This window comes from Macaca mulatta, chromosome 1, assembly GCF_049350105.2.
Source record: "Macaca mulatta isolate MMU2019108-1 chromosome 1, T2T-MMU8v2.0, whole genome shotgun sequence".
Classification (NCBI taxonomy): domain Eukaryota; kingdom Metazoa; phylum Chordata; class Mammalia; order Primates; family Cercopithecidae; genus Macaca; species Macaca mulatta.
In genome coordinates, this window is record NC_133406.1 from 192,344,285 (window position 1) to 192,363,324 (window position 19,040).

A 19,040-nucleotide genomic window follows, 5' to 3' on the forward strand; every position below is an offset into this window, starting at 1 on the left:
GCTGATGACTCTGCTGGTCATTTTTGAGGCAGGGCTTTCCTCCCTCCATCCCATTCCAGGAGGAGGAAGTTAATTTTGAGAACCAGTAGAAATGTCGGGTGGCTTGATGGGAGAAATTGTGGCTCACAAAGGTTTGGGGATTGATTCCCTGAGGTTGTTGGGGATTTTACCTCTGCGATTCCCCTAACTTAACTGCTCTTCAGTATTAAGCTTATGTGTCACCCTCCCCCCAAAATCTTTCCTAACCCTAGCTGACTCCACTGTTTGGTGGCCAGGGGCTTTTGAGCTCTGGTGAGCGTCCCCTGCTTCCCTCTGGCTCAGCAGTGCACATGATGTTTATGAATCTATCTGCCCCCCTCAGCTCTGAGCTTCTCTAGGACGGGGACATTCCAGATTCATCACTGCAAGTCAAGTGTCAGATGTAGGGCCACACCTAGGAGGGGCCAGGGGATGTTTGTCCAAGGTGTGTGCTAGCAAGGCCACTCAGGTTGCAGGGTGAGTTTGGGCAGGAGAGAAGGGACCCAGAGTCAGGAAACACAACGGGGAGGTCTTTGCCTTAGTCCAGGTGTGAGAAGATGGGACAAGGGCTTGGACAGTGGGGAGGAGGAGAGTTGGGAGCCTCTGCACTAGGGGGTGGTTAAGAAGAGTCAACTCACTGGCCACCAGCTCATGGACCTCCCGGCCAGGAAGTAGCCACCAGTGGTTCCTCGGTTTGCACGGATGGACGACTGGAAAGGAAATAGATGAGATGAGGATTTCTCAAGCCTCTCTGAACCTCTGCCCGGCCCCCTCCCTGCAGATTTTCTGCCCCTTGGTGCAGGCACTGTTGGGGACACAGAGGGAGAAAACTGAGGCAGAAGAGAGCTGCCTGAGGCTGGTTCCATGGTTTCTAAGCTATGCATCTTGGGAGGGTCACTTTCTCTGTGAGCCTCACCATTCATCTCCCAGATCCAGTGCGAAAAGCAAAGGCGGTAACGGATGTCATGTGTGTGAAGCCATTGATTGTGCACTCTTGTCCCCTTATCCTTCCTTCCCCAAAGTGCGCTTTCGGAGGATGATTTAGTATCGCCTCCTTAGATGTGTAGTGCTCACCCTTTCTCTGAGCTGATCCCTTCCCTGCTCCCAACAGGGCTCCCATACTGGAGGCAGGAGGACAGAGAGGGCTGCAATTTGACTGTGAGACTTTGAGCCCTGAGCAGAGTTACGGGTTCTGTTTTGGAGTTTCCCTGGGTTGAAGTCAGATCACGCCACTGAGCCCCATCCAGGACCTCCCTGTCTTACACCAGTAGGTGGTCAGTTAGCAGCCTGTTCGAATGTTCTCTGGAGACACAGGGTGAGGGCAGGGCAGTGGGTAGGGAAGGATGAACTTGAAGCAGCTATTCAAATGCAAAAAGCCAACAGTTCTCTGACTTTCCCCTATGGGAAAATAATCAGCCACCAGGGAGTGATAAATGTGTGTGATGCCTTGTGCTTGTTAAGCTTTTGCTTGTATTTCGCTTGTCAGCTCTCATCCTGTTGGAGGCCATATGAGCAAAACAGATCCATTTTACAGATGTGAAAATGGAGGCCCAACATTGGAAGTAATTTGTCCAAAGTCACAGAGGAGTTGGTGCTTTTCTTGACTGGCCACTTCCAGGACCCAGCGATCATCTGTTAGCCCAATTCTTCCTCATTCCAGCACTAGAAGGCAGGGACCGTTCACCCCCCTTTACAGATGAGGAAACTGAGGCCCAGAGAGGGTTTCTGACCTGGCCACAGCCTAGGAAGTGACCATCTGGGACTTGAATCACAGCAGAGTCTAAAGGTGCTCACACTTCTGCAGAACGCCATGGTGATAACAGCAGTCATTTATTGCCTGCTGATCAGGCACCAGGCACCGTGCCAGGTGCTGCAGTGTGTCCTGTTGCTGAATGATCACAGTGTAGTGCTTACTCTCTGTCAGGCCTCTGAGCCCAAGCTAAGCCATCATATCCCTTGTGACCAGATGGCCTGAAGCAACTGAAGATCCACAAAAGAAGTGAAAATAGCCTTAACTGATGACATTCCACCATTGTGATTTGTTTCTGCCGCACCCTAACTGATCAATGTACTTTGTAATCTCCCCCACCCTTAAGAAGGTTCTTTGTAATTCTCCCCACCCTTGACAATGTAGTTTGTGAGATCCACCCCCTGCCTGCAAAATGTTGCTCCTACCTCTACTGCCTATCCCAAAACCTGTAAGAACTAATGATAAGCCACCCCCGTTTGCTGACTCCTTTTTCGGACTCAGCCTGCCCCCACCCAAGTGAAATCAATAACCATGTTGCTCACACAACGCCTGTTTGGTGGTCTCTTCACACAGATGCGTGAAACACTCTCATCATTCACCTGAGAAAGCTGATAGACCTCATATGTTCCCAGGGACATGAGGCTCTCATTGTTGCAGCTAGGACCTGAACTCAGGTTTCCCTGACCCCAAAGCCTGGCCTCTGCCTAGAGCCGGAGGCTCCTGGGAACAATGGAGAATAGAGTAACCTGGGAATCAGCCTGGCACACTTCCCTGAGAGCACATGAGTCCCTACTCGTTTAGAAATCACATCTTTAACTATAGTATTGTACAATTTATGATGCAAAATTTATCATTGTACCAATACAGACCTTACGGTACATTATATTTAAGTTCATGGTGTTTTCTTTCTGAAAGGAAACTTTTCTTTTCACAACACAAATGAAAGAGCTAAAATAGGGGCCGGGCACGGTGGCTCACGCCTGTAATCCCAGCACTTTGGGAGGCCGAGGCGGGCGGATCACGAGGTCAGGAGATCGAGAACATCGCAGCTAACACGCTGAAACCCCATCTCTCTCAAAAATACAAAAAATTAGCCAGGCGTGGTGGCGGGTGCCTGTGGTCCCAGCTTCTCTGGAGGCTGAGGCAGGAGAATGGCATGAACCCAGGAGGCGGAGCTTGCAGTGAGCCGAGATTATGCCACTGCACTCCAGCCTGGGCGACACAGCAAGACTCTGCCTCAAAAAAAAAAAAAAAAAAAAAAAAAAAAAAAAGAAAGAAAGAAAGAGCTAAAATAGAAAGTTTTGTAAATTCTGTATAGCCATTTTAAACTGGCTTAATATTCTTTCAGTAACACTTGACTTAACTTCAATAAATACACACTGAATTGTATCCTATAGGTTAGCACAGTTGATAAGCATTTTTTCTCTCCCTGAACTAAGACATAAAAATCCACACCCAGCAGACGAGATTAGGAGGTCACAGAAATACCCCCATATGTCCTGCATGACGATGTTTGTTCATGCAAAGAACATTTATTGAGCACTTATGTACTAGGGACAGTGGTAGGTGCCAAGGATAGGGGATACAGATTAATCTATCCCTGCTTTTGAGGAACTTAGAGCTAAAAAGAAAGACACAGATAGGTGAGTTACATTTCAGCATGGAAAATACTGTAATAGGTATAAACAAATTTAATCATCACCTTTAGAGGCTGAGAAAATTTTTTTAAAAAGGAATAAAGTGAGGAGTAGTGGGTAGTGGGGAGAGAAAAATGCTTCATCCTGTTTCAAAGAATAAGAGAAATATATCTCCTTGACTCAATGTTATGAATACTGGAATTGCAGTCATGAAACATTTTTGAATGCTGTTACTATCCCATCTTGAAAAACACAACACATCCAAGCACAGAATATTGTTAGGTCAAAGGGAGGATATGATTAATTCTGCTAGAGAAAGGAATGGACCAGGGAAAATTTTACAGATACTTGAGGTGAGCCTTAAAGGATCCATGTGATTTCAGCAGGCAGAGATGTGCAAAGGAATGCTGAAGGCCAAGGGAACAGCTAGAATAAAGATCAAGGAAGGCATGGTAATCAGGATGACACTCTCCTGCCACAATTAATTGTTATGCCTTATGACAGAGTAGCTGGTACTCTGTAATGTAGTAAGAACCATGGACATGGCCAAATGAGCTTGGTTTGAGACCTGTCAGTATTATGCACCAACTGCGTGAGTTGGTGGCAAGGTGCTGAATCATTCTGTGCCTCCATTTCTTTATCTGAGAAAGAGAAAATGATGCCTAACCCGAGGGCTACCATGTTGTGCAACTGTAGGAGGCATCATTCACGTTGTACAGAGGCCCTAGCTATCTCAGGTGGGCTGGGAGGATTAAATGCGACAGTACATATAAAATATTTAACAGAGTGACTGGCACATAGTAAGTGCTCAATAAACATTCACTACTGCTAATCAGGCAACTATCATTTTAAATAATTGATTCACTTGAAATCCCTTTCATTTGTAAAGGTTTATGTATCTCTACCCTTGGAAAACAATCTCTGTGTTCCTGAGATTAATTTGAGTAGAATGCAAGATATATTTTGCTTCATCTACTGGGCTTCAAAATTTGTAGTCCAGGAAATGCAGAAAGATAAAAACATATGAAAGAAAAACAAAACAACAAATAAATTAAATCCCCCTAAATCATTTTAAATGAATATTTTTCTCCAATGATGGTTCATTTTATTCATGCCATTGCATAGAAGTCCCAAATATATTTATTTTTATTTGTAAAACACTCCTTCTGTGACCATCTGATGTTTCCATAAGGAACATTTTCCAACACAATTTTATGTCCCTGAAACTTAAAGACGTTTATTTTTTCTTCCCCCTTTGTATCCAGAAGCAAGGCTATTTAGAATGGATTGGTTGATTAGGACATCTGACTCAGAAAATGAGACAGCCATGAATTTGGCTGAGAATTCAGTAACATGGATAGGGGACATTGATTATTACCAGGCTTCAAATGTCAGCCAAGACTTCAGGGTTGCAGGAGGGAGAAAATGAAACACATAAAGTTTAATGGCTTTGGCTATGGGAGTCTTTCGGGCAGTTGGATGGAGTTATTTGCTGAACACATGATAGTCTTTTTGTTACTTGTCCAACTGGATTCATTGAAGCCTGTTTTCACTCTATCTTGTAAAACAGAAAATAGCCATTAGCTGCTCACCGGTATATATGGAAAATGCAGAGGGCTGTGCTTCAGTTAGGGTCTGTCTGCAGCAATCTAGTCTGCAGAGCATGGGATTATAGCAAGTACTACAAATAGGCAAAATCAAAGGAGCTTGCTTAGCCATTTAACCCCTACCATGGACTCTTAAAGTGGAGTTTGGATTGCAGGATTTTTTTATGTAGTGACCTTGGATCTATACCAGTGGGAGGGAAGGATTGGGCAAAGGGGATAATTTTAGCTGCAACGCAGGCCTGATAGCAACCTCGGTCAAACCCACAGGAAGCTCTGGAGCTAACGTGGCCCGTTGGAATGAACTCATGTTATTCTGAAATGGCCATGTTTTTAAACTTATTATTCACTGGATGTGGACTGCTCTTGGAAGGGTGGGACCTCTGGCAAGGTGGATCTGCAGGTAAAGAAATTCCTGATTATGCTGACAATTGAGGGCTGCCTCCCCACAGAACTGCCAACAGCAGAGGCAACTGGCCTTTTCTTGAAGAGGAATCTGGTGACACATCACCCTGTCTTTGCCTCCCCAAGTTCTGTTATAACATATATGATCCAAACCAGTTTGCAGAAACATGGCTGGGCAAAGAAAGGCTCCACCCTCTTGCTCTCCCAGTTTCTGACACAAAATAAAGTCTCAAGTAGCTCTCTGTTCCAAAAGTGACTTACACCACTGGGCATCACCACCATTCCCAACACAAAACCATAGATCTAATACTAGGCCTATGAATAGTTAGTGTTCGTCCCAAGCAGTAGTTATAAGGAAGGTGTACAGCCCTAACCTCTTTATCAAGCTCCAGATTCACAGATACAAAAACTATTTGGCAATGCCAATGGGATATCCCACGGGTACCTCCAAGTCAGTGTGCTCAGATCTGAGCTCTCTTCTTCTCTCAAGACCAAACCTGCTTTCCACATCTCAATACATTACAGTACCTACTCTTTAGATCTAAAGCCTAGGAATTATTTATTCTTAAAGATAAGATGCTCTTTGGATATATTAGTTGCCCTTACCCTCTCTGACTCTGTCCCATTCTTGACTATACCGTGGCACCCAGTGTCCCTAGACTCACTTTACTTCTTCTCCAATGTCACCTGTGTTACACTCTCACACACCCTGTGCTTCAGCCACAAAAGGTACCTCACTCTACCTTAAAGATGCCATAGCCTTTTACCTACTTGTCTTGCTTTGTGCAGTTTCTTCTGTCTCTCATAGAATCATGTGGTCTCTCTACACCGAAATCTCTACACTCCAAGTAGAGCTAAATGTCTAAATCTAAGTTAAACATTATTTCCCATAAAGGTTTCCCCATTTCCACCAGGTAATTTGTTGCTCCTTTCTCTGGTTTTCCAAGGTATTTTGTTTCCACCTAGAATTTCAGTCCTTAATTGTTGTGCAATAATTTGCTGACTTCCTGCCTTTTTTATTCGACTGACCTCCACGTAGATTGCAGCTGTTTTCCGTATTTATGTCATGAGCCTGGAAACTAGTAACATTCATGAAGAATGCTGCGTAAGTAAGTAGTACAATGAGGGTAGGGTTGAATGTGGGGTCAGAAATCTGGGCTTAAGGACCAATTCAGCCATATCACCTCACCTCTCTGAGTCTGTTTCTTCATTTGTAATAATTCAGCATCCTAGACTGGTGTTGAGAACTAAATGAGATGGTTAATGTGGGAGTATGCTTTATAAAATAATTGCAAGGATTTTAAAAATTATCAGTCTTATTAGTCTTCACGTACTTCTCATCCCAGATAAATTTACTATTCTGTAGGAAATTCCCAGTTTGTAAATCATTCCTTTAAGAAGAAATCATAAATAGTGGAAATATAATTTTGGAATACATGTTTGGTTTGTTTGTTCAAGTGGTTAGAAATTTCAGGGATGCAGAATTTAGCTAGTAAAAGGAAGTACTTTCTAACTGGCAGTGTGGTCCAGTAATGAATGCTTTCAGGAGGTCATCATTGCTCCATCTCTGGACCACCCTGCCAATTCGCAAGTTCTAATAGAGGGCTGGCTAAGCTTACCTGTCAGGGAGACTTCAGAGAAATTCTGACCCGGACTGAAGAGGGAGGAGACCTGCACTAGCTGCCTCTGAGGTTCCTTCTCATTCTGAATGCATGTAATCCTAAAATTTACATTCAAGGCATACTGAGAGATAGACCCATGCCGCTTTTGTAGTCTATTCAGGAGATAAGGCGTAAAGGTTGAGTTTTATTTTTTCCTCTGTAAGTGAAAGTTGTAGATTTTATATAAGACCACGGTAAAAAGTCTGACATTTCTACTTTGTGAGTCTGGGCTGAAGCTGAAATTTGATTTTGAAATATGAAAGTAAACTGTAACTACCTTAATTTAAGCCTATAGGATTTATGTTTATATATAACCTTTAAATTTCTCCCAAATTTTTACCCTGGAGAAAAGAAGAAATTACAGTAATCTTACTTAAGGCTAGAAATCTAGAGAGACTCTCATTCTAGGTTAATGGATAAGTGACACTGCTTTGCCTGGGCTTCTAGCAGTTTCCGTCCCCTGTGACTGATGTGAACTCTCACACCCAAGGACATGGTTACGAGTCTCTCATGTTAAATTGAGTGCTTTGTGGTCCAAACTCAATAACAAAAACACTTTAGAAAACATTTTCTTCATGATATTTTTAAGAGTGCTATTTTTTAAAAACACCGTCCTTTCACAGTTCAAAGCTGCTTCTTAAAGTTATTGCTCATGGTAAACCCATTTCGATTCTCTGAAAGCTACTTTGCAATGTTTTTCTATTTGTGCTGTTGCCTCTCAAGCTGGCATATGACTTTCCCTGTACACCCTCCACTACCACCAACCAACCCATCCACTTTCTGCCCCAAGGAGACAAATGTGGAATCGACTCAGAAGCACACAACGTCAACATGAGAAGCGTCCTTAGATTTCATCTAATCTAATTCAAGCCTTTTCGCCTCTCCTCTTTTAAGGAAGAAGCAACTGAGGGATGGCTAGGGAGGGTCATAAAGCAAGTAATGACAAAATTAAGCTAGGATACAAATCTTTTACCCACTCATCTAGTATTTTTACCACTGCCCCATGCACCAACTGGAGGAGAGTTGGGGTAGGGGCCCTGAAAGGTTTCAGAGAGGTGGTTACAGCTCTCACTGTGGCGGCTGACAGCTGACCCAATGGACAGGCAGTTTCCTTTTAAGTGACTTGGTAGAAGGCCTGACATCACCTTGCAATTGAAAGGGGGGCTAAGAACCCTGCTGAAATATATACATATATTGTGAGCCAGGTGACATCTCATATGTACATATGGGCAGGTAGAGATGGAGAAATCAACCTGAGAACAAGGCCCTGCTGGAATGGGAGAGCATGGCAAAGATGACAGGTTTGGAAAGGGGCCACGGGAGCATTAGAGTCAATGAGGCTGAAGGTTCACATTAGACTGGAACAACTGAGGCACAAATGGTGAATGCTACCCTCTGAGATTCCTCAAATACACGGGACATTCTGAATGTGAAGGGGGTTGTTGGAACTTGGAGACAAAAAAGGCTGCTTTGCTTTTTAATTTTTAGAGGCTGTCCTGAAGTTCACATTTGGGTGTTGACCGGCCTTTCTGAAAAGGAGATACTTGTCTACCTACCTCTAGGAGTTGTAGGAATTTAATGAGACCTCACCCGTGGCAGGACTTTGTAACTCTAAAGTCTATACAGATTGTACAGATATTGTTTATTATTCTTTCTCTTGATTGTGGCTAAGAACTAAGGAATCCAGGGCCAAAATATAATGGAGTAAATTGAACATGCATTCATTCACTCATTCATTGAACATTTATGAAGAGCTTACTAAATGTCCTAAAACAATGCAACCCCTAGATGAACACCATGCCTACTTTCAAAGAGCACCAGTCTATGGCAAAGAAGAAATGAAAATAATTATAACACTTGCATGAAACTTGCTATGGTAGAAACACAGGGGCCTGTGGAGGCTCAGAGGAAGGACACAAAACCAACTTGGGTGAGTGGAGGAGGCAGCATGAAAAGTTAGTAGGAAATGCTTCCTGAGGTGAGTAGGAGATAGGCAGAAGGTAGATAGGAGATAGGTAGAAGGTCAAGGGTAAGTGTTCCAGGCAAAGGGAGCCGCATGAACAATGGCGTGGGATATGGGAAGTAGGGCTGAATGAGAGGACCTTGGAGACCCCTTCAAATGGTGAGTGTGACAGACACATTAATGAAAATGTTAATGTGCGTGTGACGTGTGTGCCTTCAGTAGACCTGCCCAGGGATTGGTGGTAATATAGGCCTCAACATGCCTGTTTCTCCAGCCCCTCCTATATCATTCTTGGCTTGCCCACTACCCCTGAAACACTTTTCATCTTCAAGGGCCTGGATAATTGTTGCTGAATCCTTGCATGGCCTTAAGCAAGTCCCATCCCTTCTAGAATTCTCCAGTGTCTCTTTCTGTGAAATGTGCGAGTCTGATTAGCTCATCACTGAGAACCCTTCTAGGACTGACCCTGACCTGTGAGCTTCCTGCACTGCAGCGATTCACTGTTTGCCTCGGACTCTCCCCGACACCCTAGGAATGGAGCTTAAGTCTCCTGACTTTCGGCTTAGGGTCCTTTTCTTTCCACCACATTGGCTGTTTTACTGCATCATAAGAGTTAAAGGAGAAACATCCTGGTCCTCAGAGAACTGAGTCTAACTGAGAACTAAGAAGGTGCCAAAGCTTGAACACCATGGTACCCCTAGTGCCTGGAACAAGGTGCGGCCCATGACATTATTGATAGCGTTTAGTGCCAAAATGAAAGAAATCTTGATTGTGAAACTTCAAAACTGGAGATAAACTCATAGATCTCCTTGTATGGCTTGTTCCCTCTGCCTGAAAACGTTCCCTTCAGCACCCACTTCCTGTGGCCAGCAGCAAGGCTAAGACTCGATACTAGACAGGAAAGCTTCTCTCCCTGTGGGTAAGACTTCATGGCCAAAATCCTCCAGACTTTACCCTTTTCCCACTCCACAAAGCCCAACTTCAAAGCCTGATTTCCTGTAAAAAAAAAAAAAAAAACTGTCTTTGTTTGGTTTCCCAGAAGCAGCACGTGAGACCAGGTGCCAGCGGTTTATTTCAGAGGAGATCCCAGGAAACACCACCCAGGAAATGGGGAAATGAGACAGGAAAGGGAAGGGAGCTATGCAGGGTGTGTTAATGGACATATTAACATGGTGGGCAGCTGTGCCTCATTGTCCCTGAGAACCTCTGAAAGATATTTTAGAGCAAGGCTCCAAGTTGTCCCACTTCAGGGCAAGGGACTGACAGTGCTTATCCTCAAACTCTTTTTCGTCGCTGGTTCAAGGCTGCTCCCAGGTGTGTCAACTCCCAGCACTTCTAGCTTGTTGTATGCAGGGATTGAACATTTCTCTACAATCAGAGAAAGCCCTCAGCAGAGCGGTGAAGGGACTTTCAGCAGGAAGTCACAGCAAACAGGACTGCTGAGACCTAGAGGATATGGGCAAGGACAACAATAGCCTCTGCCCCAGTGGTGCAATGCCCATTCTCTTCAGTCCCTCGTCAGTAATCTTCACAGCTCTGCCTTAGAGGCAAGAGGCTAAATACAGACAGGGTTTATAAGGGGAAATTAAATATGCAGGGTTGACATTTACAAATGAATAAATAGTATCACTATTTCATGAGAATTCATTGTGCACTTTTGTACCTTAACCCTTTTGCACATGGTGCCTCACTACCTTGTATGACTTTTTCTAGAAAACTCCCATTCATTCATCCTTCAAACTCCAGCTCTATTATGCAATTTTATGTTCTGCCCTTTCCTGATTTCCCTGGTAGAACAAATTCCTCCCTGCTCTTTTCTCTGACAGCATTTTGTGCTAGATCTAAAATAACATTGCTACGTAATGTCATGCCTCCTTATGTGTTCATCTTGCCTGCTACTAATAGCAGTAATAATGTGGGATGTTTTCCTTAGTTCAGCTAACAGCCAGGTCCTTATCACATGGCCATAAAAAATTAGGCTCACAATTTGAAGGGTGAGAATAACAGGATTTATTGGGCAAAAAGGAAAAAAGAGGTAACAGGGACTCTCTGCAAGGCCAGAGTTCCTGCTAGTGTAGGAATCCCACCTCACAGATTGAATTCCAGGTTCCACCCAAGAAGAGGAGAGGCCAGGCTCCTCCCTGCTGCAAATGGCACGAATGTCTGTGGCTCCATCCCAGTGTGCACTCCTCTCAGTGCATAGGCCGGTTGGAGTTTTGCCAGGGAGCCCGTCCCACCTGGCTGTCTCAATAATAGCTAACATTTATTAAGTACTTTAGTTATATGCCAGGCACTATTTTAAATACTTTATTTGAATTAACTAATTTAATCTTCTCATCAACCCAGTGAAGTAGCTGCTATTACTGTCTCTATTTTGTGGATGAGAAAAGATAGAGAAGTTAAGCAACTTTTCCAATATCTTGTCATTAGAAAATGACAGAATGAGGATTTGGTTCCAGAGGGTCAGTCTTTCAAGCCCCTGCAGTCTTCTTAACCACTGCACATAACAGCCTCTCTTTGGCTGTAGTATAGAAGGGACAAAACCCTGGGATATATTTCTAGCAATTTTCATAGGATCTCACGCCAAGCTGGAAAACACCATCTGTGGAGAGTCTTAAATAGATAGAACAATATTTGCATTTTAGAAAAATCATTCTTGCTATAGTGCATAGGATGAATTGCAAGAAGAGAGACTGGGAAGAGAGATAAGAATCAAGGGGCTGTAGAAATGATCCAGACAAGAGATGAAGTCCCAAGTTTAGCATGGAACCTCCTTCCTGAGCTATCACCTGCTTACCTCCCAGTCACTGCACCACACATTCTCCAACATGCAGGCCTACCACTCATGCATGTGCAGGTGGTACCCTGCACAAATACACCTGGCCAATAGGGGCATGTGGGAGCTGAAGTGAGCATGGGCTCTGGCTGCCACCTGTCACCCTATAGTGAGGATCTGTATCTGCCAAGAAAAAAGGCATCTTTTGCTCAGTTTCACAATGAAGCATAAGGACTAGCAGCGGTCCTGTCCGCGTGTATCTTCCACTCCCGACATTTCAAACTATTTTTGTCCCTAGTTATGTATGATTTTTCCCAGCTTTTTGTTTTTAATCTTTGGTTTCCTCTGCTAGGGGCACCCTTTCACTCACTCATTTCATTCATTTATTCTTTCACTTATTCATATAACACAGAATTTTGTACCCACCATATGCCAGGTACCTATCTAGGTGAAGGGGATTCAGTAGGGAACTCACAATCTAGGGAAAGATGCCTATTAATGAAAGAATCACACAAATATAGTAGTATACACTGACATATGCTTTGAAGGCAAAGTTGGGGGATCATGAGACTGTATCTTGGGTGTTAGGGGTTCATGTTTGGGATGTAGGTGTCTGTGCTTAGATCATTACCAGGACTGTGTGGCTTTACTTAGGATGTGACTTTTGAGCTGAGATGTGAAGAACAAGTAGGAATTAATCAGGCAAAATGGTAGGGAAGAGGAGTGGCCACCCTTCTGCAGTCCTGCTGTATTCAACAGCATGTCTTGTCTTTGGGTCAGATGAGATACGTCCGGAGTTCAGTAGAGGCTCAGGACAATAAAGGAGGAGGAGGAGGGCCAAGATTGGAGGAATGGAGAAACATCTCTCAAATCTACAAAGGGGGAGGGGACAAAGAGCCAGGCAGAAGGCAGGAAGTTGGAGACTAAGGAAGAGACCTCTGAGAAATTCTGGGAGCAGGCTCCTGAGGAACATCTAAAAGTAAGATATTCAGTATCCAATTTTAGATTGTGCTTCTGTGGTTTAGAATTCTTCTCCCCAAACCTTCAATATAATATGTCACACACAAATACTAGTGTGAAAGGTTTTGGGAGCAATCAGAGGAAAACTGAGTTCTCAGTAAGGATTAACGGGAAACAACAGAGAGGGCAGAGCCAACTAAAGTGAGAAGCAAGGTCACAAGGTCAATGGAAACAAAAATTTGGAGGCTGCAGCAACAGGAGGTATTTATGGAATCTGCTGTGTCTACACCTCAAAGAAATAGAATTTTATTTTTATCCAGTTGTAATTACTAGTCAGTATAAATGGATGAGAGTAGGGGCAGCCTCAACTGGGAGATAGGAGAAGAAAGGCGCGCCCACACCTGGTGTCTGTCAGTAAACTGGGGCTGTGATCTCACTCTAGGTGTCTGAGACTCAGTTACTTAAACTCCAAGTCAAGGAGACTCATCCCTAACAGCTAACACCCCAAGTTACTACCCAGCCAGCCGCAGCACAAAGCCTACCAGGACCATGGAGAACTAATTAACTCAATACACACTTATTGAACAGCTGTTATTTTCTGGGTACAAAGTCACTTGAGACATGGCCCTTGGTCCTTGCCCCCTGGAGTCTTCCATCTCGGTGTGATCAGTGCTGTGACAGAAGCAGGTCCAGGGCTATGGGAGCAGGCGTGGGACCTTGACCCAGGTTTGGACATTGCGGCAGCTTCCTGGCGAAGGGACACTTAACTGGGGTCACAGTGTATTCCAAGGTATGCAGATACACGGCAAGCAAAGGGAGAAGGACAGAGAGGCACAGGCACAGTGGCTCCCAGGCTGTTTGTGCTGCCCACTGTGGGGCTTATCCTTAAATACAGAGTAACATGTCTTGATTCCTCGTGGTTTTCACAAGTCATGTCTCTCTGTTTTTCAAGGCCATAGAGATTTTGTGCATATTTGGGCTAGAGAGTAGGAAGAGGCAGAATTTAAATAGTGCTTTGGATAGTCCCTTGTCCAAGAGCTTTCTGCCCAAAACACCATCTGTCACCATGCTTAAAGTCCACCCTTGGCTCCCCACTCCTTCGGGTCTGACAGCCACCACTGTGGAGCCACCAATGGAAATATAGGACCCTCCTGGGTAAATTCATGCTACAAACAGATTATTGGTAAGAATAGAAAGATAGAGAGGTAGGGGAGCCAGAAAGGGGAAGAGGAAGGAGGATAACGGGGAGCAAAAGTGCTCTTGGATTTTTGCAAATTTCTTGCTGCTCCTTTTCTTGTATCCTCCACTTTTCTAACCTCAAGACACACATTCAGTAAAGCTACTGAATACATTCAACAAGAGGATGGAAACAGTGTGTTTGAGGTAGGTCTGTAAGGCAATGTATCAGAAAGAGTGGGGAAACCCCGTGTGACTCCTGCTGGGTGGCCCTGAACAAACCCAGTGCTCTCTCTGGGCTTCTGTTTCTCCACTCGTCAAGTGTGCAGGTTGAGTTGGATTCTCCTCAGGGGATCTTGCAGTCTTGACTTCTGTGGTCTCCAGTTTAGACAGCAAAGTAAGAGGAGAGCCTGTTTCTGTGGCTGACAGACTTGAGCTTTGTTAGTCTGTTTACACTGAAGCCAGGTCTGGGGAATCATGCAAAATAGCCCCAGAGGAAGATGTTGATGGCCAGCAAGAGGACAGCATTGATGTTGCAGACATGTCTCCAGAGTGGCTCCTCCTCAATGCTCGTCAGCTTCTGTTCTAGCGCAGCCTTCTCTGCTGGGCTCAGGGCCTGCTCCGGTGCTCCAGAGAGCCCACAGAAGCAGCTCCAGAGCAACTTTCCCCAGGACCTGCTTGGGGCTGGAGGGACAAAGCCAGAAGAGGAAGAGGAGCAGGAGGGGAAAGGCAAAGAAGATTGGAGAAAGGAAAGTGATAGGAGAGTAGGGGAGGGAGAGAGATGGTGAGAAACTGAAGGAAAGTATGGGGGGTGCACAGGAAATGGGGAGGGGTGAAGCTATTGACTTGTACTTTCTGCAAACTACAGACCGAGGGCTGAGCTGGTACTCTAGACTAAGTTCTGACCTTGGCCACAGCATCCAAACACTCATGTAGTGGAAGCACTACTTTCTTGGAGAGGGGATGGTGTGTAAACGTGGCAGGATAATGCAGTTCATCCCAATTCATAGCACAAGTTCTGAATAAGGGCAGAAGGAAGGAGCATTATCTCACCCAGGAAGAAGGAAGCGTTTGAACCAGGCAGACTGCCACAACTGCAATTGGAAAGGGCACTGGGCTGCAAGCCAGAAACCTGGTTCCAGGGCCAGCTCTGCCATTAGCTGACTGTGAGGCCATATGCAAATCACTCAGCTTCTCTGAGCTGGAGGTTCTTTCTGTCTCAGATGTATCAATGACATATACCCCATTCTTCTCTGGGTTGTTCTGACTACCAAATGAGGATGGAAATTGGACAGCACTTTAAAAAGTTACCAGTGCTGGAGCAGTGGGAGAGGTTCTGGTGCATATGATATTCTAAATGTACATGAGACCAAACCCATGGCGACACGGGCTTCCTCGGGGTGAGAAAGGGGCCTGCTCTGAGGTTAAAATATAGCACAATTCACTAAAAACTAAATTCAAAAGAATTAATAAGGTAAATATTTTTAAGTGTTTTTAAATCAACAGATATTATATCACAAATAAAATTAATATAAAAATCCTTTCACTGAGATTGAAAAGAATGCACTGGGAATGAATGCTTTATTATTTTAATGTGTTTAGAGTGTGGTAGCTGGTAAGTTCAATAAAACCACAGGGTGTCAGAGATGCAAGAACCTTGGATGCCATCTGGTCTGGCTCCCTGATTGCACAGAGACGAAAAAAGTCTCAGGAAAGGGAAGAGATTTATTTAAGGTCACATAGCAACAGAACTGCACTAATGGTAATATGAATTCAGCATTTCATTTGTACTAAGCTTTATCATTTTCCAAGCTGATTGAAACATTCTCTCTTTTGATTCCCTTGGCAAACTTCTGAGACAGAGGATGCACAGAGCTTCATATTTAAATTCCTTTGCCCAGAGAGCCTATGTCACTAAAGGAGTTATTAAGTGGTGTGCCATAACTCAATAAATTCATATCTGAAACCTGGGATGTACATATTTCTTTCAGATCTACTCTGCTGTCCTTTAAATATATATATATATATATATTTTATTTAAAAATATTTTATATACATATTTTATATTTTTAAAAAATATATATTTTTATATATATATATAAATATATATATTTTTTGAGACAGGGTCTCACTCTGTTGCCCAGGCTGGAGTACAGTGGCACATTCATGGCTCACTGTAGCCTCAACCTTCTGGACTCAAGCAATCTTCCCATCTCACCCTCCTGAGTAGCTGTGACCACAGGTGTGCACCACCACACCCTGCTAAATTTTGCATTTTTTGTAGGTACGGGGTTTTGCCATGTTGCCCAGGCTGGTCTTGACTCCTGAATTCAAGCAATCCCCCTGTCTTGGCCTCCCAAAGTGCCGGGATGACAGGCATGAGCCACTGTGCCAGCCTCCTTTAAATATTTTTAACTTTCCTTTTCAGGACTCAACATTATACTGCCTGGCTTATGCCTGCCTGCAGGTTTTTTGAGACAGGGTGCCTTTTCCCTATTTCTGATGTTTGTTTCTCTGGGCAGGGAAGGAGCTTTAATGTATAATAGCACCAGCCTTTCCCTACTCTTCTACTTCCTCATGGTGGTGGTCTGTGAAGGGGGGTGAGCTTCTCTCATTGGACTTCTTGGCTGACTTGGTGCCTCCTTTTTCTTGCTTGGGAGCAAGTCATCCACAGGGAGCAGGCATTCCTCTCGGCTTCTCCAGGGATGACTCTGTCCCTTGGCCTGGGGACCAACCAGGGAGTAGTTTCATTTGTGTAACTCTGTGTAAGTTTGCCTAGTTCTGGGGTTCAGCAGTGGGAAAGTACAAGCTGTCTCCTTCCTCTTTCTCTGTAGGAGCTTCTTTGCAGCTTTGCCCCTTCTTCCTTCCTCCTTTTCTTGGCAGTTGCCTCATCTACAAAAGCTCATGCTTTCAGATTGCTTTCTTGAATACCATAAGTTTTACAAGGCCCAGGACCCAGTCTTTGCAATGATGATGGGGGAGCAGTTTAAAATATATATATATATATATATATATATATATATATATATATATATATATATTTGCAAAGCAAAATATCATGAAGTAATAGGGGCAACTGATAAGACCAGGCAGGGTGATGTTGATCTTTGGTAGTATCTTCTGAAGTGAGCCTATGTGGGTTTTAACCACGAAAGTTTGGAAAAAAATATATCCATTGTTATGAATAGCTTTTTATACTGGATTATTGGCTTTTAACTGCCGTAGCTTGGGAAGAAGCTTTGAGCCTTAGACCTTGGTGGGATTCTGGGGGTTGTGATGTCATTAACATTAGGCAAGTGGCTGTTTCTCTAGAATCAAGGCCTTAAGCAAAGGTGAAGGGCCTCAAGAAAGGTGGAATCCTTTGCAGGTCTGGAGGAAAGTATAGGGCCCCTCAAACCTGGCAAAGGCACGAGAACCGAGTGGCATGGCATTGCCAACCATGCTGGTGCAGCAAGTGATGCTTTGCTAATCCTGTCTATGCTCTTAGCTCACTAGAAATATTTAAAGTTTGGCCCAGAGAGGCTGGTATAAAACTAGAGCTACGGCCAATCCAATGAGAGAAAGTAGCTGCAGCTGCTGAGGGAACCCTAACTCCATCCAGGCACTGAGACCTGTTTTTTAAAAAACTTAATGATTTTACTGTTTTTTCACATGAAGATGCATTTTATTTCTCTGCCTGGATGTTATAAACAATGGCATACCATTGTGTTTAAAAGCCCAATATTACTACATTATTGACATTTTTGTCCATTTTAGTGTAAACTCTACATCTTTGCACTACCTGTTTGCCTCCAAGAGATTCTCACCTCCTTGGGGACAGAGACTATGTCTTATTCATCTACTTGTATTGAGACCTTCTTTCACTGAGGCAGAAAATAGATCTAAGAATTAAATTTCTTTGAATTTTTAATTCACAAAGGCAAGAGAGATTGATTTCGGACTTTAATTTGCAAACTTATTTAACTTTTTGGATTTTATTTATTTATTTATTTTCCTGGGACACTTTTTTTTTTCTGTTACCTTTATTTTAGTTTCAGGGATACATGTGCAGGTTTGTTATATAGGTAAATTGCATGTCACTGGGATTTGGCATATAGATTATTTTGTCACCCAGGTAGAGCTTTATAGAGTTTAACATTTTCCTTGGGATTTTTTTAATTGAAAAAAATCTTTATAATGTTTTCACTCTATCATTAGAATGTTTTAATATTGTTATTTCGTTTAACTCAGGAAGGTGATAGCTGCATTGTGTCTAACACAGGTACCTCAAATCATGTCTTAAAATAATTTTCAACTGTAGATACTGTGTGGCCTTCAAGTAGATTTAGCTGACATACTCTTCTAACACATGTAGGAACCCCCAGGGATGCACTTCATATGTCACATGGCTCATCGGCAGCTCGAGGAGACACCCGGAGGTGTGGGAGGGTGTTTTGGAGGAACCTCAGGAAACAAAACAACTGTATGGAGGCATGGCTGCTCTCATCCCACGAGGCACAACCACGCTTCTGTATGACTGTAGGCAGACTTGTTGAGCCCCGAGAGATAAATAAATAATAAAGAAAAGTGGTGGTGGGGACACGGGTGAGGGGTTTCTTTGTCATGCCTCATGTTTCCTTCCATGTGGAGGGAACCCTGTGGGTGTAACATTCTTTGATTTTCTGCCCTTATACTCATTCAGCCTAGGGGAGAAGGGACTTCCATGTGGGTGGATTTGGGAAGGATAAAGAGGACATGCTTAGCTTAGCCCTGCCCTTCTTTATAGGGAGGACAGGGCTGAGCCAAGCATGCCCTCTTTATTCTGTGCCCCGATCAGATCTGCTGGTGACTGGATGGGTACCTCCGTGGAATATGGGGGTTCAGTATTAAGAAGTGGATCTCCCCACAGATATAAACCAACTCTTTCCACTTACACTTGATCAGTAATGAGGGCACTGTTTTGGCTCCCATCTACCTAACTCATTTATCTTATTTTTCTAATAGTTCAATAGCCATGTGGGAAGGGAGTTAGGGTGATATTTATTGGGCTTCCTCAGAGGCCCCATCCCAAAGGCCGCCCACGACATAAGTCTGTGCCCACTTGTTCCTCT

General features: G+C 43.8%; 1 protein-coding gene across 5 annotated transcripts in view; it reads right to left on the reverse strand.

The window, feature by feature from the left end:
* Positions 1–367: 367 nt before the first annotated feature.
* The window catches only part of SLC5A9 (solute carrier family 5 member 9), a 63,057-nt gene continuing 44,384 nt past the window's right edge, over positions 368–19,040 (reverse strand). For 3 of the 5 annotated variants that reach the window (XM_077957799.1, XM_001102263.4, XM_028833971.2), the window contains one exon: positions 12,180–14,634. In XM_077957799.1, the coding sequence (XP_077813925.1) occupies positions 14,426–14,634 (209 nt within the window). In that variant the 3' untranslated portion in view covers positions 12,180–14,425. Of the gene's footprint in view, positions 729–12,179; positions 14,635–19,040 lie in introns of those variants that run through there. The other 2 variants (XM_077957780.1, XM_077957770.1) reach the window with 1 other exon arrangement.